At 40.8% G+C, this 24,934-nt stretch overlaps 1 protein-coding gene across 21 annotated transcripts in view; it reads right to left on the bottom strand.

Moving 5' to 3' along the window:
* Adam22 (ADAM metallopeptidase domain 22) overlaps positions 1-24,934 on the bottom strand; it is a 226,899-nt gene that overhangs the window by 25,922 nt on the left and 176,043 nt on the right. For all 21 annotated transcript variants that reach the window (XM_040735852.1, XM_040735853.1, XM_040735855.1 and 18 more), the window contains exons 15-25: positions 24,135-24,234; positions 22,093-22,164; positions 21,779-21,871; positions 19,475-19,555; positions 16,984-17,034; positions 16,720-16,783; positions 14,053-14,158; positions 11,250-11,369; positions 7,589-7,757; positions 5,969-6,083; positions 4,488-4,578 (exon numbers count right to left, since the gene is read on the bottom strand). In XM_040735852.1, the coding sequence (XP_040591786.1) occupies positions 4,488-4,578; positions 5,969-6,083; positions 7,589-7,757; positions 11,250-11,369; positions 14,053-14,158; positions 16,720-16,783; positions 16,984-17,034; positions 19,475-19,555; positions 21,779-21,871; positions 22,093-22,164; positions 24,135-24,234 (1,062 nt within the window). The remainder of the gene's footprint in view (positions 1-4,487; positions 4,579-5,968; positions 6,084-7,588; positions 7,758-11,249; positions 11,370-14,052; positions 14,159-16,719; positions 16,784-16,983; positions 17,035-19,474; positions 19,556-21,778; positions 21,872-22,092; positions 22,165-24,134; positions 24,235-24,934) is intronic.

The following is a 24,934-nucleotide window of genomic DNA, read 5'->3' as shown; positions in this document are numbered from 1 at the left end:
AGATAGACAGACAGACAGACAGACAGATAGATAGATGGATGATAGGCAGATATGTGCATATATAGATTATAAATATAGAGAGACATGATAAGTAGATATAGATGAATAAATGCTGATTTAAATGGCAAAATCAATCAGATTATTTACATAAATTCACTACATTTTCATAGAAATAAGTCTTAATTTACTCCCACTGAAACACAAACATCCAGCTGTAGCAACTACAGCTCCTTCTAAGAAGTGCAAGGAGGAGAAAACACAAGCACACACTTTATTCATCATGTATGGTCAATAAAAATGCAATAAAATAAAGGTGGCCTCTCATAGATATTAATAACTTCTTTCTCAAGCTTCACACTGGATGTATTTGCTCACAGTTGCATTTCTGGTTTTGATTTGACTGTGAGCTAAAATAAATTTACACGACTTCCCTAATAATTGTTCAGAAGCATGTGGTAATGTACTAGCAGCAATTTTTTTTTCAAAAGTCACCAACTTTCTATCTTGACGTAGCTGAATATTAGCATTTTGAAGGCACATTAGAAAGGCGACTAAGCCCTCTGGGGGCCCATCCTTGACAATCAAGTATAATGCTTCCCCACGGGCACCCTCACCTACCAGTCCATTCCATTAACACTGTAAGGTAAACAGGCACACGGAGTGACAGTGACAATTTAGTACTCGGCTCCACTGCACTGGCTGTCAGCTCTGGGAAACGCAAGCCCGGCATCTTTCTATGAAGTATAGTTTACTTTTTCATGTCATTCTGGGACCTGAACCATATAGCTCCGAGTGAGTGTTCTCTGTTTGCTACCCTGCACTCCAAGGCTTGGAGAAAGGGTGGGATATTTTATTGGAAGAATTAACACGAAAATGGCTTCCGAGGTCCACAGTCTGTTTTCAACTCCAAATAAAATACTATCTATCTATCTATCTATCTATCTATCTATCTATCTATCTATATCTATCTATCTATCTATCACTCTATTTCTAAACCATTTCTATATTCTCACTCTATTTCTGGTATGGGGTGCATGCCTTTAAGTCGGGTACTTAGGAGGAAGAAGCAGGGAGGTCTCTGTGAGTTCAAGGTCACACAAGCCTACATAGTGAGTTTGAAGCCAGCCAAGGCTACAGGGTAAGATCCTGTTTTAAACAAACAAACAAACAAACCAGGAAAACAAAACAACCATATCCTGAATAATTTTGAAAACTCTAAAACTTGAATCTTAGGTTCAAGTGATGTCTAAGAAGGATATAAGAACAAAATCTGTTTTTTTGTCTTATTCAATCTGCAAAGTGTACAAATTTTGAAATGCTAAAAAGACAAAATGCAAACCTCCCTAAAGAAAACAGACACTTTTGACAGACAAAAGTAGTTTCACTAGCAATAGGTATGTTTTGGTCTCATGTATTGAGGACAGTAACTTTTCCCAGGATTATAAAAATTAAATATCCACCTGTATCACTAAGTAGTAGAGATTCACACATTGTCTTACAGTTTTCATTGGACCAAATAAAACCCCTGAGTACTAAAAACCAGCAATGCTTGCAATAAGATTATCTTCTTCTGTGTCCTCATCAGGAGAAAATAATGACTCCAAGAAAGAGCTCATTTGCCTGTGGCATGAAGGAAGGCCTTCCAGTCAGACAATTTTACAAGCGCCTAAATCACACTTTGAAATGCACTGAGCAGCTGCTCCAACTGACCGAGTGCTAGCTAATCAGGGCAAAGCCTGGTGTGATGCTATGCTACTTCTCCAGGCTATCCCATGCATACGTGAGCATCTTCTCCAGGCTATCCCAATACATGTGAGCATCTTCCCCAGGCTATCCCAATACATGTGAGCATCTTCTCCAGGCTATCCCATGTACATGTGAGCATCTTCCCCAGGCTATCCCAATACATGTGAGCATCTTCTCCAGGCTATCCCATGTACATGTGAGCATCTTCTCCAGGATATCCCATGCACATGTGAGCATCTTCTCCAGGCTATCCCATGCATACGTGAGCATCTTCTCCAGGCTATCCCATGTATATGTATGTGAGCATCTTCTCCAGGCTATCCCATGCATACGTGAGCATCTTCTCCAGGCTATCCCATGTATATGTATGTGAGCATCTTCTCCAGGCTATCCCATGCATACGTGAGCATCTTCTCCAGGCTATCCCAATACATGTGAGCATCTTCCCCAGGCTATCCCAATACATGTGAGCATCTTCTCCAGGCTATCCCAATACATGTGAGCATCTTCTCCAGGCTATCCCATGTACATGTGAGCATCTTCTCCAGGCTATCCCATGTACATGTGAGCATCTTCTCCAGGCTATCCCATGTACATGTGAGCATCTTCTCCAGGCTATCCCATGCACATGAGCCACACTTCCTCAGGATACTGTGTGCTTTGGTTTTTTTGTTTGTTTTGTTGTTGTTGGTTTTTTTTTTTTTTGGTTTTTTACAAGACAGGTTTTCTCTGTATTGTTTTGGAGGCTATTGGTCCAGCCCGGCCTCAAACTCACAGAGATCCACCTGCTTCTGCCACCCGAGTGCTGGGATTAAAGGCGTGCGCCACCACCGCCCGTTGTTTTATTTTGTTTTGTTTTGTTTTAATACAGCCATCCAGTGGTGACTTCCTGTATTTTAATGATGTCAGCATACAAACAGTTAAATAACTGTTCTCCCTTCTCAGTAAAATGATGGCAGGGTTTTAATTTTACAAACAATTGACACATACACATTTAAAGGTGTCTCCTTTGATTTGGTTTTAGACCACAGTAGATGACAATCATACTGCTTACTGTGAACACTCCTTGGTGTTGCCTCAGTACTGTCCCAAAGCAACGGGGACATGTTTTGGTGAGAACCTCTTAAAGCCACAACAACCCTTTCTTAGCTCCTCAGGTATTTGCACCAGCAATGAAAATCCAACTCGAGAATGAAAGGTTTATGCTACATTTAAGCCGTAACATTAAATAGTCACTAGAAGGGACCAGAAGTCTGGAGGTTGCCTGTAAGTATTCAACATGATGCCAGATGAGTGGGGGAGGGGGCAGAGCGCCCTCCTGGTCTTGGCCATTGTCTTAGTCTCTGTGTGTTCCCTTTGGTGTCTCCTCTGGTCTCTGTCCCCATCTTGTGTGCCATGTGTCCCTGAGGGTGTCACACCTGTCTGAGTCGGCTGTAAGGTGCTCAGTCTACCTCAAGGGGTCATCATGGCAAGCTCTGTCCACATGGAATCCTCCTTACATGCCACACACTCTGGAATGTATACCATGTCACCCCCATAACCTCCTGACCCCATCTTTCCCCATAATCACCACAGACTCCTAGTGCAAACTGGACGCTGCTTTAAATGTGAAAAAAAAGTTGTTCAGAAGCTATAAAATCTGAATGGAAGCTAAAGCTGAATTTATAAGCCTTGTTGCCTATGAGCCAAAAGTGCAAAAAGCCCTATATAATGAACTAACCTGCCACTCATATAAATATAAATGTATAAGTATATTAAAACCAGACTGTTCTACAAAAAAATAGTTACTAGAACACTGAAGAACAATTTATAAGTCTTCAAAAGGGAAATGTCTGAGGCTGGTAAATATCCAAAAACAGATGACTCAGTTTTTAAAAATGAAAACAAGAAATTATATAGTGAGCTTTGAAGCTTAAGAAGGAATCGGGCATCTAGATATTGCAGATGAAACTGAGTTAAAAAAAAACGCCACCTGAATCTCACAAGAATCTGTTCTTCATAGGAAGAAACTCATATATATTCATGCTATTAGGACAAAAGGTGATGTATGGATACAGTATGCATTCACTCACAATTAACATTGATCTTAAACCAACACTCAGTATTTTCAGAATAGGAAAAACAGTTGCTTCAAATTCTAAAATGTGATAAATTATCATTACTTCTAACTGTACCAAGGTTGGGTAATCTCTGATTGCTGGACCAGACTTTCATTACAAATACAGAGGTTAAGATACACAACCTTCCAGTTAACATTTAATTGTGTGTATGTGTGTTTGTGTGTGTGTATGTGTGGTGTGTGTGTGTGTGTGTGTGTATGTGTGTGTGCAGGTACCCAAGGAGGCTAGAAGACAGTGTCAGATCCCTGAACTGGAGGTCCATGGGTTTACGAGCCAGACTTTTATTACAAATACAGAGGTTAAGATATACAACCTTCCAGTTAACATTTAATTGTGTGTGTGTGTTTGTGTGTATGTGTGTGTTTGTATGTATGTGTGTGTGTTGTGTGTGTGTGTGTGTGTGTGTGTGTGTGTGTGCAGGTACCCAAGGAGGCTAGAAGAGAGTGTCAGATCCCTGAACTGGAGGTCCATGGGTTTACGAGCCATTCAGACTGGTACTGGGATCAAAACTGAGTCCTCTACAAAAGCCATTGGCATTTTAACCACCAAAACACCTCTCTAGCCCGTAATCAAAAGATTAAGTGATTTTTTACAGTAATAATACTGAAAATTTTAACTTACTTATAACCCCAGGCAGTTATTCCTAATATGAGGGCCAGCACTAAAATGGTGCCAGCAATTATTCCTATTATGATATTAGTGCCAGCAACACCTAGAAGGGAAAACAAGGAGGACAGTCAGTGACACGAGTGACCATCGCACTAACAATATCATCTGATCTGTACAAGGCTCTGGCTGTTTACACAAAGACTTAGCAGGTCTGCCCACCCTTCCTGCTCTTCCAGGGATTTAAACAGGGATCAGCAAACTTGTGTGGCTACTTCTAAGTAATGCCTTTTGAACAACTGGAGATCCAGGTACTACAAACACTCCCGTATTTACACTGACCTTGGGAACAAGTGCTTCATTTCCATTTATCATCGCTATCTGAGGACATCGAATTTTTAAACATCCTGGGGCTTTATTAGAATCGTGTTACTAAGATTTAAGCCTGTATAGATGATTTCGATGAGTACATTTGTTTGTTCTTAGCCTTGGGAGGTAAGTGCACATTGGGAGTTGAGTACTATTCCACACAAAAGGAGCCACAAGAATGAAATTACTTAATTGTTTACAGGAAATCTTGATCTCTGAAGGGTGAACTCTTTAACTGTCTACACTTAGTTTCCCCTTCTATGACTGAGCCAATCACGTTTTCAGAACTGCCCCTCCTGTCACATCTGATGCATGTTCTCAATCCTTATCACCTTGGCCAATTACAGTACTTCTATGCGTCTCAAAGTTTAGACTATAGAAATGAGATTCTATAACAAAAACTTAAAAATCAACTCATTCTTCTCATTTATTCAGCTCAAAAAATATAGTTATCCATTTAAATTGGAAACTTTATTTTTTATTACTTTATTTTACGTGGATGAGTGTTTTGCCTATAAGTATGTACAGTATGTGCATGCTCGGGGCGCAATGAGTTGAGAGGAGAGTGTGAGATCTCCTGGAGGCGGAGTTAATGGATAGCTCTAATCCATCGTGTAGGCCCTGGGGACAGAACCTGGGTCCTCTGCAAGAGCAAAAAGTGTTCTTAACCCCCGAGACACCATTTAAGTTTCTTAAGTTCAAAGAAATGTCAAAAAATAAAAACACAACAAAAAAAGGCAGGGGTTACTCGGAGTCAGAGGAGGACGAGGGAGTGTGGGAGGGATAAGCGTGACAGAATGTGCTACATACACGCATGAAATTGTCAAAGAATAAGTTAAAGAAAAGATGCTAGGCTTTGTTCATAGCCTCGGATAATCATAATACTTGAAAAAAAAATCTCTGAAGTAGGGCAGAATAAGGTGAAGTCAGAAGGCTAAATTATCGTCAGGTTGGCAAATCTTTACGATTTAATGAAAATGGCTGGTTTTACAAGGTAGACTCCCTCTTCATTACGTAAATAGCATTTATTTTGGAGCTATGATAAAGATCTCAAATATAAATGTATATAAACAAAATGCCTCTTCTGCTATAGATAAGTGTGACGTAATACCAAGCTGGGTACCTACCGTTGCCGGACAGGGTGATGCCAGCCTTTGCATCGTCATTATGAGGAAAGTGAATACTGCAGTCGGCACCTACCCAGTGCCTGTTGCACACACATTTGAGCTCATTGCTGCAAACCTAAAATCCAAAGGTGAGAGAGAGCCAGCAGAAACGTCAGTCCTCTGTTACAGAGAAACAAGCAAACCCTGACTCACAGCGACTACACACGGCCTTTGATGGTGTCCACAACGAATACTTCCATCCTGATTTTAGCTTTTTGCCGTATATACAGTTGAGTTACTACAATTGAAAAACATGCAGGGAACTGGCAAAATGACTCAGTGGGTAAAACACTGGCTATGTAAGGTTCATAAGCTTAGTTAACCCCAGGAATCCATGCATAGGAAAGGAGAGAACAGACTCCTCCACAATATTATCTGACCAGCACATATCTCATGGTATGTATTTGTACACACACACACACACACACATACACACACACACTCACCATAAACATATACAGTAAAACATTTTTGATTATGTAGAATAATACCTCTGCATAACATATGATTATTATAAATTATTTTATGCTGTATAAAATCTTACATTGTCTGACTCTTATTAATCTGTTTAACCATTACTATAGAAAACCATTTCTTATTTTAGCATGTATTTAAAATTCACTAGGAGAGGATGATAAAAAAAATGATTTCATTTCTCATTTCTTTGGTCCCACAAGAACTATTTCCCTAAACCCTCCTACTGATTACAAGAAGGAGAAAAACAACCCCTCTTACATCACAGGAGCAGTTGCATAACTGCATTGTTCTCTCTCTTATGTGTCCTAACATTTCCTGCTCTTTGGCGAATAGTGACAGCTGGTTGGTTCCTAAAGTGAAGAGACCTTTGCCTGTCAGCCCAAGCATGGTTCTCAAGGACATTTGATATCTATCAGATGGAATGATCAGGACTGAAAGCTTCAAATTATACAACAAGGTCCTTCACCTCAACTGGATAATACAAGCAATTCAAAGACTCTGTGATGCTGGCAAAAAGAGGAAAAAAACCAAACCACCTACAAGTAAGGAATTCCTAATGAAAATGAGAAAGCTGGATAAATGGGGGAGGAGTGAATGGGAGGGAGGAGTGGGTTGCGTGAGGGGCTGGGCGGAGAGGAGGGAGGAGACACTGCAGCCAAGATGTTAAAAACAAACAACAAAAAAAGAATTAACAGTAGTAATTTAAAAAAATCATTTAAAAATTCCAATATAGATGGCTAAAATCTCCTAAATCACGCCCAGAAAACTTGTCATTACACTATGTGCCATTATTCTTAGCATAAGAAAGGAAGGCTGACAAATTTGATTAGGAAAATTACCAGTTTTCTTATTCTCAGACTTTCTCAATTATACACAAAAACATTCAAGCAGCTTTGATCAGGTTCGTGTTCACACGCCAACCAGAAACACGGTTAATCACAGTGCCCACGATTAAGGAGGTATTACAGGATCATATCTACTTCTGAAACACAGAGAAATGGATGGTTTGGGCACTTACTCTGTTCCCTGAACAAACAGTGCCCACGATTAAGGAGGTCATATCTACTTCTGAAACACAGAGAAATGGATGGTTTGGGCACTTACTCCGTTCCCTGAACAAACAGTGCCTGCTTTACTGCTCAGGCAAGTGCTGAAGTTGAAGGAAGCCACAGACAGACACCTGTGTTCCAAACACATCATCTGAGGGCCACAGGGTGTCCCATCTTCCACGTAGCCAAGATCAACATCTTCTTCAAGCTTGACATGCCCACCACTAAAATTACATGGGAAGCAATAAGGAAAACAGGATTCCATTAATTCACATTCATCTTGAGTATAAGACTAAAAGCAGGAACTATTCCTTCTCTGGTCTTCTATTTGTAATTTCATGGAAGCCAGTAGCCAAAGGGTGTTTAGTTTCTTGTTCGTTTGTTTCATGGAGATAGGATTTTCATGTAGCCCAGGCTGGCATCAAGCTCTTAATGTAATCAAAACTAGCCTCAGCTTTTACTTTTCTGGCTTCCGTCTTCCATTTACCAGGGTTACAGGTATACACCATAAACCCAGAAATATCTTGTAAGTGTAGGAAGTAATAGAAGCTTTTGATCTCTCTTCAGAGATATTATCTCTAAATTCAGACAAAATTTAATTAGATCTAAAAATTAATTAAATAAAACAATTAAATTTAGTTAAAATTTAACATAATTTTTTTGGTTTTTCAAGACAGGGTTTCTCTTCAGCTTTGGAGCCTGTCCTGAAACTCCCTCTATAGACCAGGCTGACTTCACTGCCTCTGCCTCCCAAGTGCTGGGATTAAAGTTGTGTGCCACCGTTGTCCGGCTTTTCTTCTTTTTTTGAACTTTAACATAATTTAAACAAAATTATTACAATAGGGGCCAGAACTGAGCTATCTTTATTAATTTTCCTTGCAAGTCTAATTGGTTTATTAAGTTTTCAAATGTGTTTAAAATAAGGATTGTGTATGTATAGAGAGCAGAAGACAATGGCTGTGTTTTTCAATTGCTCTCCACCCTCTTTTCTGAACAAGGGTGTCCTCACTGAATGTGGAACCCATGGATTCATTGGTTGGCCAGCAAGCCTCAAGGATGCTTCTTTCTGTACCTCACACCAGGGTTAGAAGTATACACTGATGTGTTCAAGTTGCTTACATGGCTGTCGTTGGTACTCGGGATCCGTCTCAGGTCCTCATGTTTAAATCATAAGACTTTACCAGCTGAGTCGTTTCCCTAGCATTAGATAAATTGGGTTCTTGCATGAAATAAAGCAATTATCCACAGCCACAGCCTTTCTAGGAGAGAACCACTTTCTACACCTTTGCTATTCTTATGCCTCAGAAAGTTTACGTTATACTAATTTTTTTAATCTTTCAACTGTAGGTATTATCAATTAATTTCCCCACCTACGATAAGAGAATTTATCTCCCTTTTTCCCTTCATAGTTCTAGGTGCAATTTCTCCTTTCCTTATCCTTTCATAATAAACATTATTTAATCAGTAACAAATACAGTACATTATTATAACTATGTAAATGCTATTTAGTTGAGCAACTGCCATGATTACTCTCCGACTTACTTTTCTGTCTTACCTTAGATTATTCCTTTCTTTGTTGGCTGTTAATCTGTCTACTTTCCTACGCATTTACCATCTTTAATACAAGATTAATTCAAGGTCTCTGGCTGTTAATCCCCACTGAAAATGAAGCTGAGCATCAGTCCATGTTCCTGCAGACAGCTCTCCTAGTCTCACCAGCTCCTTCCCGGGGACAGCTCTCCTAGAGTCCCACCAGCTCCTTCCTGGGGACAGCTCTCCTAGAGTCCCACCAGCTCCTTCCTGGGGACAGCTCTCCTAGAGTCCCACCAGCTCCTTCCTGTCCTGGTTTTACCCTGTCCCTGGCACAGAACTATAAATCCTGGATCCCTCTCGCCATCAGCCTCTGTGTGATGCTGTCTCTCAGTGGAAGACCCTGTTTCCTCTATTCCTGGCCTTTCTTTTCCTTTCTTTAATCTTCACTTTTGTGGGGGTACAATTGTTTTGTTAACTTTTTGAAGAGAGGTATAGGGGAACAAATATGGGGGAAATTTGCATGCTGAAATGTCATTTTCTAGTCTCAAAGTATAAGTGATTTTTTTTTAAAGACAGGATCTTCTATGTAGTTCAGGCTCATCTCAAACTCATCATCTCCTGCCTCAGTCTCTGAGTGCTGGGATTAGAGATGTGTTCTAGGAGCCCTGGCTTGGGTCTCATACAAAATTTTAACTTTTAAATAGTTTTCCAGTGTCTTCTGATTTCCTGGACTCCTGGTGACAAACCTTAAGCCACTCTAATTCCCAGTCTCTTCTGTGGAAACTTGATGACTCTGCCCCACAGTGCTCAGTTTCCATAGTGAAGTTTACATCTGTCTCTGGTGTCACATCTGTCTCTGGTGTCACATCTGTCTCTGGTGTCACATCTGTCTCTGGTATCACATCTGTCTCTGGTGTCACTGGTTGACAGCTTCCTCCTCACTATCTCTCTGTTCTTTATTTCGATTCCAATTGGTGAGTTTGTCCTCATTGTTCTCTTTCTTTCTTTTTAAAGTAAAATACCAAGTTTGCTTTCATTTTTTAAAATATTTGTAAATATATTAGTTAAGGCTCCCTAGGAAAGTAGGAGCAATGAAAGACAGACAGATGACAGACAGACTGATAGAACAGATAAACAGAATAGATCCAAAGGTAAACAGTTTCTTTTCTTGGTTGTTGCCCTACTTCTAGGGAGACAATTTTTAACAACTAAACTTCACTTCTGCTGTTGTATTTTAATGCAACAGAATCTTTTTCTTACATGATCTGTTTGACTGAAGTAGGACATTATATTTTCATCTCATGATAAAAAAGTCTCGGGGCTTTCTGTTCACTCTGGGTTTCCATGTTAGAGACTTTCTTTGTATGCATGTCATTAATGACCAGACAGATGACTGGAACTTCAGGGCATTCTCAGAGAGCAGTCCTCAAGGCTGACCCACTTCCACATGACCCTGATACCAACCCTTCTCTCTCTGTGGAGACAAAGCCTGAGTCTCCAACAGAAGGGTGGGCTAGTCCCATTGTGGCTGAGTCATGAAAGAAGTCTGGGAATCTGTGCCTTAAGCTCCTCTCTTTCCTTTTTCTTTCTCTTCCCAAACAGCTTTGTTCTCTACAAACCTTCCTTGAAACTCACCTAATCTCTCATTGAACAGCAGATTAGGCTGCCAATTTCTCAGTCTTCTGAGTTGTTACAAGACATCTCAGGTTGGGTTTCAGCATTTCCTCTTACTGACCTATGAATTCAACTTTCTCAAAAGGCTCCCCTAATTATGAGCCACACAGCCAGATGTGGACTGTTACGGCCGCTACCCCATTTTTGTTTTTTTCTGAAGATATATAACTTCCAAAGAAAATTTAATATTGTGAGACATCAGAAAAAAGCATAATGAGCAGCCATGTGATGAATGACTCTACCCAGAAGTCCCAATCTTTCTTAATAAGAAGGGAATGCAAGCCAAACCCTGGAGGATTTTACTGATCAAGTAAACATAATTCCAACAATGACATAACAGTCCACAGGCATCCTTCTCATCTATTTTCTGTTAGGATTTACTCAATCACCTTTATGAACCAGATTCAAGTTCAGACTATGAATTTGCACGTACACTGGAAACAGTGGCATTCCAAGCTGTGTTATTGAGAACTAAAGTGACCAGTTCAATCATTAAAAAGGTTAGTTACCTGCAGTTTAATGTTCTTCCCTGCTGTACAACTAATGTAGATGTGATTTCACCGTCGAGTTCTCCAAGCCTTGGAATATTCCCAATGTTGGTGCATAAAAGGTAACCACAGAGCACATCCCTGTGTTAAAAGAGTATCAATTACTGCCTTGATCTCTTCCCCAGACACAAAAGGAAACTTGTACTTTTGGAGTAATGTCTTCTGCCTTGTTAGTATTTATTATCCATCAGCTATGTTGGTTATATGTATGCTCAGCAAAATAAAACAAGCCCATGCCAGCTTTGTCTCCTGCTCTCAAAACTGACATCTCTAAAACTCCAACTGGTGATCCAAAATCTTAATAACTTCCTAGGTCGTCTTTTATTGCCTATCAGTTCAAATATTTGCTTAAGGAAAGTTTCCATCAGAAGGATTTTCATACAGTGCTGCTGAATACGACAAACTTCTTTAGTGTTAGGTAAGTGAATGAACTCTGCGTAATATAGTTGCTTCTGCAACCCGTCTCCCCAAACCAAGAGGAGATAACCTACACCTCACATAGACTGCTAGCCATATAGCCTCCACACCCTTCTAAAACACATCATGCGTGTTTAAAAATTAACAGATACGTTGCTGGGATTAAAATACTGCTTTATATATTCTTTGAACAAGCACATCTTAGTTATCAATAGTGATAACATATATTTAAATAAAAGTCTTATAAACTCTAAGCTGGATGGTGGCTGCACAACCCTTTAATCCCAGCACTACGGAGGCAGATACAGACAAATCTGTGAATTTGAGGCCAGCCTGGTCTACAGAACGAGTTCCAGGACAACCAGAGTTACAACAGAGAAACCCTGCCATGGAAAACAAAACAAAATAAAGTAAAAGACAACAACAAGAAACATGATTAACATAGTAGCCAAATCACACATGGAAATGTCTTACTTTATATAATGGATAGCAGAGAACAAAGGAGACCTATATTTACCATAAATATTTAAAAGGTATTAATTTTTTCTTTATAATTATATATAATGTATAAATTAAAATGTATAATATAAAAGGTATTAATTTGTTCTTTAAAATTATTTTAAACATAGAAATATATGCAAATATAAAATTATATTCCAAATATACTTATGTCTTATGAACAAAATTTAGAAGAAATATTCAAGTCCTTTTTAGTTTTATTCATGAAAACTAACGTTTGCAATTTAGAATCTATAGCAAAGTCAGGACATGATATTTATCCCCAAGGGAATTCCACTGCATGAGAAGACACAGCAGGTGCATAAGCATGTACAAAATGGGGAGCTGAGGACCAGGGCCACAAGAATAGCAGAAATACGGTGACTGTAAGAGGGCAACTGGGAGAGCCAATCAGGAACTCATTTACACAGAAAGCGTTTTTCCAAATGGGCCTTGAAAAATGGATGAATTTCTCACTGGTGTTGGTGTAGATGTAAACACTAATTCTTTTTTTTTTTTTTTTTTTTTGAGACAGTGTTTTTCTTTGACTTTGGAGGCTGTCATGGAACTAGCTCTGTAGACCAGGCTGGTCTCAAACTCACAGAGATCCGCCTGCCTCTGCCTCCGGAGTGCTGAGATTAAAGGTGTTTGCCACCACTGCTTGGCAGGACTAATTCTAAGTAATGAATAGTTCAAACAAACGCATTGGCACAGGGCAGGGTGCTGTACGTATTAAGAATAGTAAGATCTGATAGAATTTTGGGGAGCAATAGAGAAAAAAACACGGTGGTTTGGCACAAAGCATGGAAGAGTTGCCTGGTTTGGTCTTCTTGATCCTTGTTCCCCTATCCTTTTTGAGACAGGGTCTCACTCTGTAGCCTTGGTCTGGAACTCACTGCACAGACACAGACCTCACTCTGCTTTCCAAGTGCTGGGATTAAAAGTGTACACTACTGTTCCCAGCCTGGGATTCAATTACTTGTTAATTAAGACCCCAGACTTTCAGCAGAAAAATCAAGAGAGCATTCTGATGTCAGAATACTAGATTCCTTTTCTAATCCTAGCTACAGGATCTTGGGCACAGATAGTGATTTTGCCTTGGGTTCCTCATCTATAAAACGAGAGGGCTGTCCTGATGTTTAAGTGGCAGGCTCCTCAAAGTGAAATAAAGTGCCCAGCACACAGTGTGCATTCACTATGTGATAAGCATTACTGTGCTAATTGGCTATGTGGAGCTAACGAAGTCTGAGCAAAGAATCGACATATGCAAAAGGATTCAAGATTGTTCTGGTAACAGGACGCCTGAGAACGTCAGTTAAGGAAACGCAAGGGATTTTTGTTGTAGTTAAATTACGGGGCTTAGCTGTGCTAATGACAGTAGCAGTGGAAATGAAAGGGTTAATTCACAATAAACGGTGGGAGGCAAAGGGGGGAAAACAACCACGATTCATGATTGGACAATGTGCAGAAAGATGGAGTCGATTACTCTCATCTACCTGGGACAGTGAAACACTGAGACATTTAGCAAACCCAAGAGGTAGCTAAGAAGGATCAGAGCTAGCTAATTCACTCAACAGTGTCGGTGGTGATGCTGGCTTTATCCTTCCTCCATCTTCAGGATGCTGGTAGGTCCTGTCTAGGTGAGAAAGTGCAGCAACTGTAAGGATGACCTAGACCCTAGGAAAGAGGTCAGGTACATGTCTAGAACCGGGACCGTTTGTGATGATGGGGCGCTGGGGGAAGATGAGGAGAACAGACAAGATGGCGTGTTTTATTGGCACCCAAACAGGAGACTCCCGCTTGGAATTTACGCGTGTAAACGGAAGGAGGGATGAGCATCGGCAATCACCGTTTACTGCACTGTATCCACGTGTCTTTATCTTTTCCACAGTTCCCCTTCTCGGTCCCCTCGATGTTGAGCTTCTCATAGCAGTACTTGTCAGACGCTGTTACCTCTGCAGCAGAACAGAATTTCCCATCAGTGATGGAGCAAACTCGGGAGCTGCTCCCCGGAAGGAAAGCCGCAGTTTGAGGACTTGCTCGCTGCGGTGTTATCAACGACAAAGACAAAAGTTGCACCATCACTTACAAAAGGTGTATCACAGACATGGCTTGTTTCATCTTCCATGAAACCTTACTTAAAGCAGGAAAATAAGTCTATTTAGATCCTTGAGGGGAGTTAGACTACAGACTGTGAGAATGCCCCCCAGGATCTGACACTAATTAAGGGATGGTGCTATCCTTGAACACATATTGTAATCTCAGTGCCAAATACATGAGTCTCAATCAGAAACTGTATTACTAAGAAGGGCAATATTATTCAAATAGCTATGTAGTGCAATCAGATTCAAGAAGCAGCATAATTTCAGCTTACTTACAAATGCTTAGCTGCTATAAAAAAAAGAAAAACTTCAGTTTTGCTTTGAGATGAGATTGTGTTCATGCTAACTCTCTGAAAGGCAAAAACCATTTTATGGTTTTCCATTCATCTTTGCAGGTTTTGATCTTTTCTGAAGCCAGCGTTGGCTATCAGAGTCGCCTGCTAGAGCAAAATGATTTTCCAGCCAAGGGTGGGGATAAGCCTGTTATCTCGGCCATCCCGAGATGGAGGCAGGAGGATTAGTTCAAGATCATCCTCCTAAATTACACAGGAGATGCAAAACCAGCCTAGGCTACATGAGATCCAACCTGAAAGACAGAAACAAAAAATAACGAAGACTTTTGTAAACTAATCAAATGCCAGTTGGTGATACAAGTTAAGTGTTGTTAATCCAAAACCTGGAAAGCTTCATGTTCCAAGACCTTTTAAGAACTGACAATATACCACATGTAGAAAATTACATGACCTACACTGTGGAGATAGCACAGCAAAAAAAAAACAAAAAACAAAAAACAAAAAACAGAACACACTGTGCAAGTATGAGAACTTGGGTTCAAATCATGTACAAAGCATGTGCCTCTGACCTCTGACCTCTGAGTAGAGGCAGGAGGATGGCCAAGGCTTGCTAGCTGCCAGCTTAGCTGCTGGTCCTGTGAGAGCCTGTCTCAAGAGAATAAGATAGAGAGAGTAATGGAGTGAGACACTTGATGCCCTCCTCTGCCTTCTGTGGATGCACAGGCATGAACATATACATGTGCTTACCACACACACACACACACACACACACACACACACACACACACACACATACACATACACACACTCACAATAAATAATTAGAAAAAAAGAAAAGTCTATGTCCTGATCTAATATAAGAAGTCTCAGTAAAAATGCAGGTGCATTAAAATACTAAAGTATTGTATAAAATTATCCTCAGACTATGTATGTATACATAAAATACAAATGAACTCCATGATTAGACTTGGGTCACACACTCCCAAAGTATTCCCTGTCATAAAATTCCACAATCTTACACAGGTACCAGGCATTTCAGAGTCATGCGTATTAAACAGTAGCTAATTACATCACTGTTCCTCGCTTGTTTTGATCAATGAGAGGAAGCAAAACCAACAGCTTACAAACTGGTATGGCTACATGTTCTCCTCATTTCAGTGCTTCTCAAGTGACTCAGAGAGCACATGCTCCTTCCCTAAAGGATTGCAACCACTACCTCTGATATCTAAGGGTATGATTCATTTTACAGTTTCTCCTAGCACAAATTATCTTTCAAAACAACTTCGAATAATCTAGACATGATGTACATGCCTGTAATCCCAGCAGGAATTGAGAAGCCTAGGCAAGAAGCTTAAAAATTAAAGGTCTAACTGGCCAAGATACATAGCTAGGCTACACACTAACACTCTACCTGAAAAATATTTTCTGGCGAGTTAAGAACAAAAACATCTTCCAAAAATATTGCCTAGAAACTCTGGGGAAAATAGAAAATACAACATTTAAATTAAAATTTAGACTTAGTAAAATTTAAATGCTATTATTTAAATAGAACTGCTATACCTTATTCCTTAAAACTGAGACAGATTTTGAAGAGGGCAACATTAACATTTCTCTCTTTTACAGGACAGCTTCCTCAGCAGAAGGTCATCCATAACTACAAAAGCCCATGGGAGCTTAAAGAAGATAGTAGAGGAGGAAAAAGCAACTCTAGTTAAAATTTCTAGGTCTAAAGCAAGGATACCCTACCCAGAGACCATGTCCATCCCATACGGCTATACGAGGGCCATATGGGATCTTTTGCTCAAGGGCACTCAGCTAAGGAGCTGAAATCAAGTCTGCTCTATTCTCCAAGCTGTGCACCAGGTGGGTTCGCATGCCTGGTAGCAAAGGCACCTTCTGTCTCTTCCACAGGCACTGCCAACTAGCCAGGATTACGGGGCCGTGGCTTCTCAAGGAAAGTGTCTTCTCTAATTTCTAGAAAAGTGCACCTTCCCCGTCCAGAAGTGGTTTTAAGAAGTCTCTAGTTATTAAGTACTAACAATTTACTTCTAGCCCATATGTCCTTAAAGGAGTGTGCCAATACTGTGTGGGAAAACAATCAAGCTACATGACTTAACTTACTTTGTCCCCAGATGTATTTGCATTGTCTGTCTCTGGTTTTACACCTGCCTCCAAAGCAAATTCCCTAAAATGAGAAAATAAATTCCATCAGTGAAAACAATGTTTGCTGTGCTAGACAGCAAACAGAAAAGGGAACCAGCCCATGCGTGTGGTCATCTGAATTGATTATGAACTATTCAAACTTATCCTCTTACCGAGATACAACTTTGGCATTTCTATCATGCTGGCACCCGTGGAAGTTTTAGGTAGCAGTGAGTGGCCTACCTGAGTACCGTCACAGGAATATCCATCCATTTTATGCACATTGGGGGCACACTAGGAAGAAAGAACAAGCTGTCACCCAAACGCAGACCAAACGCCAGGCTGATGCAATCCCGTTAATGTTCTCATTTTATAAAATCACCACTCATAATACACCTAGGATTATAATGTACGAAGAGTAACATGCAAGAGAAAGATGCCATGAGACAGGGTTCAAGCAGAGGTATCTTTCTTTCTTTTTTGGGGGGGAGGGATCATAAAAAGGGGGAAAGGGGAGGAGGGAGACCAGCTTCCACAGACAGGAGCAGCAGGAGAGAGGAAAGAGGAGAGAGAGAGATTGGGACAGAGAGAGAGAGAAAGGGAGGGAGGGGGAGAGAGGAACAAAGAGAGAGAGAGGGAGGCAGAGAGAGAGAGAGAGAAGGAGGGAGAAAGGGAGGGAGGGGGAGAGGGAGGGAGGGAGGGAGAGAGGAGAGAGGGAGAGAAAGAGAGGGGAGACAGAGAGGGAGAGAGGGACAGAGAGAAAGAAAGGGAGGGAGGGGAGAGAGGAACAAAGAGAGAGAGAGGGAGGCAGAGAGAGAGAGAAGGAGGGAGAAAGGGAGGGAGGGGGAGAGAGGGAGGGAGGGAGGAAGGGAGAGAGGGAAAGAAGGGGAGAGAGAGAGAGAGAGAGAGAGAGAGAGAGAGAGAGAGAGAGAGAGAGAGAGAGAGAGAGAGAGAGAGAGAGAGAGAGACATGGGAGGTGGGCAGGGCCCTTTTAAAAGGGAACATAGTGAATATGCACAGGTGGTGCTCTTAGTGGCTGCAGTCGAGGGTGTATCCTGTCAGAACCCCCAAGGGCAGGCCCGTACAGATAGATGCCTGAATACTAACACCTAGTCCCTAAACTATCTATACATAAGAAGCAGAAGATTAAAAGAAGATATGAAGAAATAGATTTGTTGAGCATCACTTTAAATATATGACATCTACCCAAGGCAAAAACTGATTACACAGCCATAAAGGCAAAGAACTTTCTAGAATGGCTCGGTGGGTAGCACATGTATGAGCATATGCATCATTCAGACATACTATTCCTCAGAGAAGAAGACAGGGCTTAAGATAAAAGTGAGGAACAGGCCCACATCAGTGAAGCCAAAAGTAGAAAGAAAAAAATGGGGAGGGTATTGAAGGGAGGGGAAAAGATTTAAGCAGCCTCTGCTGTTGGCTTTTGAAAAGAATCTCATGCTTTATCATGCTTTTCCCTTGAAGCAACTTAAAAATTGTAGTCTGGCGAGGATACAACCAGCCATGTACAATTCATTACTGCGGTGAGAGAGGAACATGTAATTATATAGTCTCTTGGGGAAGAAGGCCGCTGTAAAGGGCAGAAAACAGATGTGACGGGGAAACCACCCAATGCTTTCCTAGACATTCGTCCCTACCCTTGTCTATAAAACCACCCAATGCAGCTATCTTTCCTAGACATTCGTCCCTCCCTTGTCTATAAAAACACCCAATGCAGCTATCTTTCCTAGACATTCGTCCTTACCCTTGTCTATAAAACCTGATGTTTAAAAGTGAAACTATGATACGGTATTTACTGTTCCTTTGTTTTTGTCACATAAATGTGCTCATATCACTGATGTATGGTTTTACAGATATCATTTATAATAGATGCAACACATTAAACGAAGGTATCACTGTATTAGAACAATTCCCTATAATCAATCCTATTTAACTAACCCAACAGAGGGCCTCTGCTAAGCCTGGAATTAAGATTGTTAGGCAATTCCTGCTTATTTATAATCACACTGGTGTAGTATGCTTCTGTCTGGGAGCCTTGGTGGTAATTATTATGTCCTTATTTCCAGGAGTCATTATCTTGAAAGACTGCTAATTACACAGTAAGAAAGGAGAATGCTCTTACATAAAGATCTCTCTGTATCCTTTAAAAATCTATCTTTTTATTACTACAGTTATATCACTACTTAATCTGTCTTCTCTGGAGTGGAGAATGATAGCAACCCTTGCTCTGCTATGTATGAATTTCAGTTTCGATGATTTTTTAAAATAAAACATAAACAATGCAAAACACAACCTTCTCTCCCAGTTGTGTGTCACTGGTCACTGGGGAAGTTGAAGATGACCATTATGATCAGTGACCTGCCTTGTCATTTCTTCTGGGGTTTATTTATTCAGTCACAACACAGAATGCAGATGGTTATGCCGTCTCTTTGATTCTTAGTGAGGGCATGTGAGATTTTGCAAGGATAATAATCAAAAAAGATACTAGCCAACAACGAGGCAAATGTAAGAGCTGGGCATGTATCTTGATGGTCTAACATTTTCCTGACATGCCCAGGCCTTGGTTCGATCCCCAACCCCCTCCCCACACACAGAGGCTGGTGTGACATGATAGAGACAGGTGACATCTTGCCCCGTTTTTCTTGTAACACACCAAGGATGACCCTACTTTCCCTGTAATTAACCTGTGGAGAGTAATTATTGTATAGGTTACCTGGCTTGAATTTCCTGAACATATTTCACGAATATCACAATCGTTGACTGCCTCTCGGCACACGGTCCCCAGAGGCTGAAACTGAAAAGAACATCACTCAATGTGCAAAACTGTGAAAAGATTTAAAAAAAAAAAACCCTCTCATAGTCCCATTAAAAAACTGTTTGGAAAAGAACACCTTAAACTATTTTAAGATGGCAGTCTCAACACACTGCTATTTTAATAATGGTAAGACCGTTTCTCGTAGGTGAAGTAACTCCCATAGTCACCACACATAAGTGTCACAATATCCTGTTGGAATGGGCAGAGCTTCAGGGAAGAGTTAGCCCACGCTCCAGGAGTTTTTGGCAAGCAGCCTGGATTCAGGCTTTATCCTTCTTTCTTTTTTTATTTTTATTTTTATTTTTTTTGTTTTTGAGACAGGGTTTCTCTGTATTCTTTTGGAGGCTGTCGGTCCAGCCTGGCCTCAAACTCACAGAGATCCGCCTGCCTCTGCCTCCCGAGTGCTGGGGTTAAAGGCGTGCGCCACCAACGCCCAGCTTATCCTTCTTTCTTATTTACACCTTTATTGTATAGCTTTTGCTTCTGCTTAAGTTACATTTTGGATCTCATCACAGTTACTTCCCAGAAAAGTGTTTTCCGAAGCTTTCCTTTCCACCCCCCTGATTCATCTCTACATAGGCCTTTCACTCTTTTCTGAGTTCCTGAGACCAGTGCCTCTGGTGGAGTGTTGTTGGGGGGCTTGTGTTGTGCTTCTTGGTTTCCAAATACCTCAAATACTTCTTACTCATGTGATGCTGTGGAACCAGTGCTAAGCTTCACTGGATTTATAGATGCAACTTAACTCCTTACAGCAAAGCAGAACAGGGCCGTGTAAAGCTATCAGAAGCTCCACCCTTCTCCTTCTTCCTCTCAAAATTGTTGATGTTGGTAACTAGATTCACCTGTGTTTGTGCTCCACGCATAGAGACATGGTCCCCGACTCCCTGCTCAGAGCCTTATGGGCACCTGAGCCAGGGGGGGGGGGGAGAGAATCTGTATCATGTGTGGTTTAACCTCCCCTTGAGGAAAGTGCTTTAGGGGATCCCACACAAAGCAGCCAGAGACACAATGGCAGTGGAAACAACAGGAACCACTTCTAGCAGGGCCAGGGGTCAGCAGGCAGCTGTGCTTTCCTCTGAGCCGGCCTATGTGGGTTTCTTAGCACCCTTAGATCAGAATAGCTCAACTGCCAACGTCAGGATGGCCATGCCAATTCCTAAAGTGTGTCAGTAAGTGTTATCTAAGACAGGGGTATCAGGCTGGGGTGACTTTGCCCCGCAGGAGACATTTTAACAACATCTGGAGACATTCTTGGTTATCGTAACTGGTGCATTTCTTTTAGAACTTAATGATTATGGATGCTGTTGACATCCTATAAAGCAAAAGGCAAACCCTGGCTACAGGCAGTATGTCTTATTTTTATCCCGACAAGGATGTTGGTGCCATCTGGGAAATCCAGACTTAAGATGACACAAGTCAAAAGAGCTTAGACCAAAGAGGACAGCTGCCATGACAGTTTTATATGTCACTTTCATTTATCCAATTAAAGCTATCTGATCAGCAAATAATCATTGGAAGTACCATGCATGTTCATTTAGTCACTCAACAAGCATGCACTGATAATCTATACCAATTACTCTACAGGTACCTCTCTCTGCTCCATAGGAACATAAAATAGAGATAAATAGGTTCTAAATCTCAGAAATAAGAGAGTATTATTATAAGGCAATGTAGGGGGAAAAGAAAAATTGGGGGGGAGTTAAGCCCTAAGTAACTTCTAATTTTGATCTCAAAGTTTGAATATTTGGCGGTAAATCTGAAGATGCTGTGGCAAGGATGAGATGACACAGGAGATAAAGAGCTCTTCTCATCTCCAAGTCCATACAATGTGATCTTGTCTAAAGCACTCCTCTTGATCTCTAAGTGCCTGATGCTGAGGGGTGGACCGAGAGGCACAGCAAGAAGAGAAGAAAATATTAAACATCTTCGACTCTAAGATTAGTTAACTCCTGTTTCTCTTTAAGGAGTCAGGATGAGGAGGGCAGCCTCTGAGAAGTAACAGGGCCCAGCTCTCTCGCGTCCTGGTTTAAGGAACTGGGTAAGTTACTATTAGATGAGAATGCTTCCGGAGGATGCTGTAACTGCTAGGACTTTAGTCATTTGCTCTGTGTTAGACAGTGTTAGTAGGTCGTCCATACATAGACCCGATGGCTTAAGCACATCTCCCTTCCAACCTATGGCCATTGTTGGCCAATGACTTACCTTGCACTTCTTACAACAGAGGCCATCACTGCACTGGGAGTCCTGAGTCAAGGTGCACTTCTTACAACACTCTGCTCCTTCAAGGGTGCATTCCTAGGGAATGTCAGCAGTTGCAGAACACTGGAAAACGTTTTCATTTTCCCCAAAATACCAAGACAGTTTTTAAAGTAAATGTTCAAACTCACAATGACAATCGTTCATCCACAAATCCTATGAACTTTCTACATATAATGCTCAGTATGATCTTACGGGCATGGAGCTAGAATGACCCCTGGCTACCTAAAACCTGCCTTCAAAAATGACAGGGGACTTACAGCAGTGGTGCCACAATCACACTCCTCTCCAGTTTCAATGAAGCCATTTCCACACTCAGGAGGATCGAGAAGCTGTGGGAAGAAAAGCAAGAAGGGACCGAAATACAGAAACATTAAAGACTCCGAGGACTGCCACCACAGCAACACACACTGTGTATATGCTATTCACCCTAACCGCATTTTTACTTACATTAAAGTAAAAAGCACAGCTTTATAACGTGGGGCTTCAGAGGATCATTTTTGATTTCTATTTTAATATTCAGACATAGTACTGTACATTTATATTATATAATATGTATGCCAAGTAGGGTCTTGTGAATGTCACCAAATAGACAACCCAGCCACTGAAGAAACCCGAAGCCAGTTTGACACCTGAAAATCCATTTTGGTGAGAAAGCAAGAAATTTGGAGTCAAGAAGTCTAGATTAAAGTCCTAGTACAGGGTAGGTTAGTGCTTAACAACACAACACGTTTGGTGGGGGGGAGGGAGGCTCTGGGTTCACTAGTCAGTAATAAAATACAACACAATGTGAGATGACACAAAATGATAAAGTAAAACACTGGCCCAAGCAACCCAATGGAGACTCCTACTGAAACACGAACAGTAATAAAAGCTGTCCATGTATATAGTAATTAATCGCCTGCCTAAAATTATCAGGGTGATCAAGTCTAATCACTTGTGAAAATCCCATTATTATTATTTTGCTATTTGCTACTACTCTGTTAAAAATTATCTTTGTAGATCTGGAGAGAGGGCTCAGTGGTTAAGAGCACTTGTTACTCTTGTAGAGAACCCAGGTCCATTTCCTAGCCCTCAAATGACAGCTCACAATTATCTGTAACTGTAGTTCTGGCAATCTGGATACATACATACATACATACATACATACATACATACATACATATATATATATGCAAACATTCATAAAAATAAAATTAAAAAATAAATCTATAAAAGGAACATTTTTAATCCATAGTAAGGAGGGGAGGGGTGCTTTCATTTCATCTTTTAAGATTTAATTCTCTTTCTCTATCTCTTTGTCTCTGTCTTGTGCACGTGTGTGTGCACACAGGCGTGCGTGCGTGCATGCATGTGTGTGTGTGTGTGTGTGATGCATGTGACTACAGGTGCCTTCAGAGGCCAGACACATTGGTGGAGTTACACAAAGGTGAAAGCCCCACGAACAGGAGACTAGTTAGTGGGTGCTCTTAACTGCCAAGCCATCTTTCCAGCCCTTCATTTGTTTATTTTTTTAAATTAGCTTTGGCTAGCCTACAAAGAAATGGGTCTCACAGTGACATTTCAGACTGCATCCCCCTTTTTCTTTTCTTGTTTAAAGACAAGGTCTTACTGTGTATCCCAAGCTGGCCTGCTGTGTAGCTCAAGCTGACTTTGAACTCACGGTGTTCCTCGTAGCTTAGCTTCCAGAGTGCTGAAACTACAGGCATGCACCTGCCTCCCGGGGTCTGAATCTGCTCCTTGAACAAAGTTACTTTTAGATTAGAAGGTGATCACACAATTACTGTGCCCACGGACCTCTTGCATATAAACCATGACTACAGCCATGAGCACAGATTTGCAGAGAGAGTAGAGACAAGTAGCTCCTGTAATTAAAGCAATTTTGACCTACCATGGGGAGATTTTTTTAGACTATTTTACCTTTTAACTTTCATCATTTTTTGACTTTTGAATACAATTTACCTTCTGGTGCTGTGCAACATTAGTGCTCAGTAATTACTAATAGCTAGCTGTGTAATACTCATTTACAAGTTAGCCAAAGTTTTCACATTACCAAATGAAAATTTGTAACTAGAAAGGGTGAAAGAAAACAACACAAACAAAACCCCTACTCATTTCTGCCTGCTAGCTACAGCACCAGAAATGCCACCAATGCCCAGATTAAAGCTGGCCTCGAAATGAAGACATGTACCGTATCTAGAATATGCCCATCAGGTCAAATTGTAGACTTAGCAGATAAAAGTTGGTGTTTATGAAAGTGTGCAATGATTCATAAATAATAAGTCTTGACCACACTCATTACCTTAGAAGGCTTGTTGAACAGGCAGGCACCACCACCACTATTCAGGAAGTCATGATACTCCTCAATATTGCACTGAGTGAACTTCTTAGGGAGATAATAGCTGTAGGCGACAGAAAGTGACAGAAAGTAGGCCTTGCTACAGTGTTAGTATTCCGTGTTTATTTGCTAGACTTAAATTTGAACAGTGTTAAAATTTCACAACCAGTAAACCATTGTATTTTTAACTTTTCATTTAGTGATGTATAGTGGCTACTGGTTGTTCATTTATTTGCATATGAATTAAAAGAAACATGCAGCACCTATGATTTATACCAAAGATGATAAAAGAATGAATAATGTACAACTAGCTACAACTCAAACATCAGACAAAATAACTGCCTATAATTTATAATATGTGTCAGGCCATGAAAGCCAAAAGAAAATCTAAGGGATTGTTCCAGTCTGAAGGTATGTAAAGAAATTAAGTCTAATATGATGCCTCTTTCTGAACCTTCAGCTATAAAGGACATTTCTGGTATATGGATCACTCTTGAATGTGGGGAACTACACAATTTTCCTGGCTCTTCTCTGGCTGGTCGGAGGGTTCCTGTTATAGGAAATATACCCAAAGATGAGGGTGACCGAGCACCAAACTAGCAACATGATTTAGAATACCAATGCCTGTAATCCCAGAATTGGGAAGATGGAGGCAGGAGGATGGGTAGTTAAGGGTTGTCTTCTGGATGCCAGCCAAAATACACAAGGCTGTCTCATAAGACAAGTGCAAAAAGTATAATAAGGTTGGAATTTCTTACTTTGTT

This window comes from Mesocricetus auratus, unplaced genomic scaffold (genome assembly GCF_017639785.1).
Source record: "Mesocricetus auratus isolate SY011 unplaced genomic scaffold, BCM_Maur_2.0 Super-Scaffold_100051, whole genome shotgun sequence".
Classification (NCBI taxonomy): domain Eukaryota; kingdom Metazoa; phylum Chordata; class Mammalia; order Rodentia; family Cricetidae; genus Mesocricetus; species Mesocricetus auratus.
The sequence above is the reverse complement of the archived record's forward strand: the minus strand, read 5'-3'. Positions and strand labels throughout refer to the sequence as shown.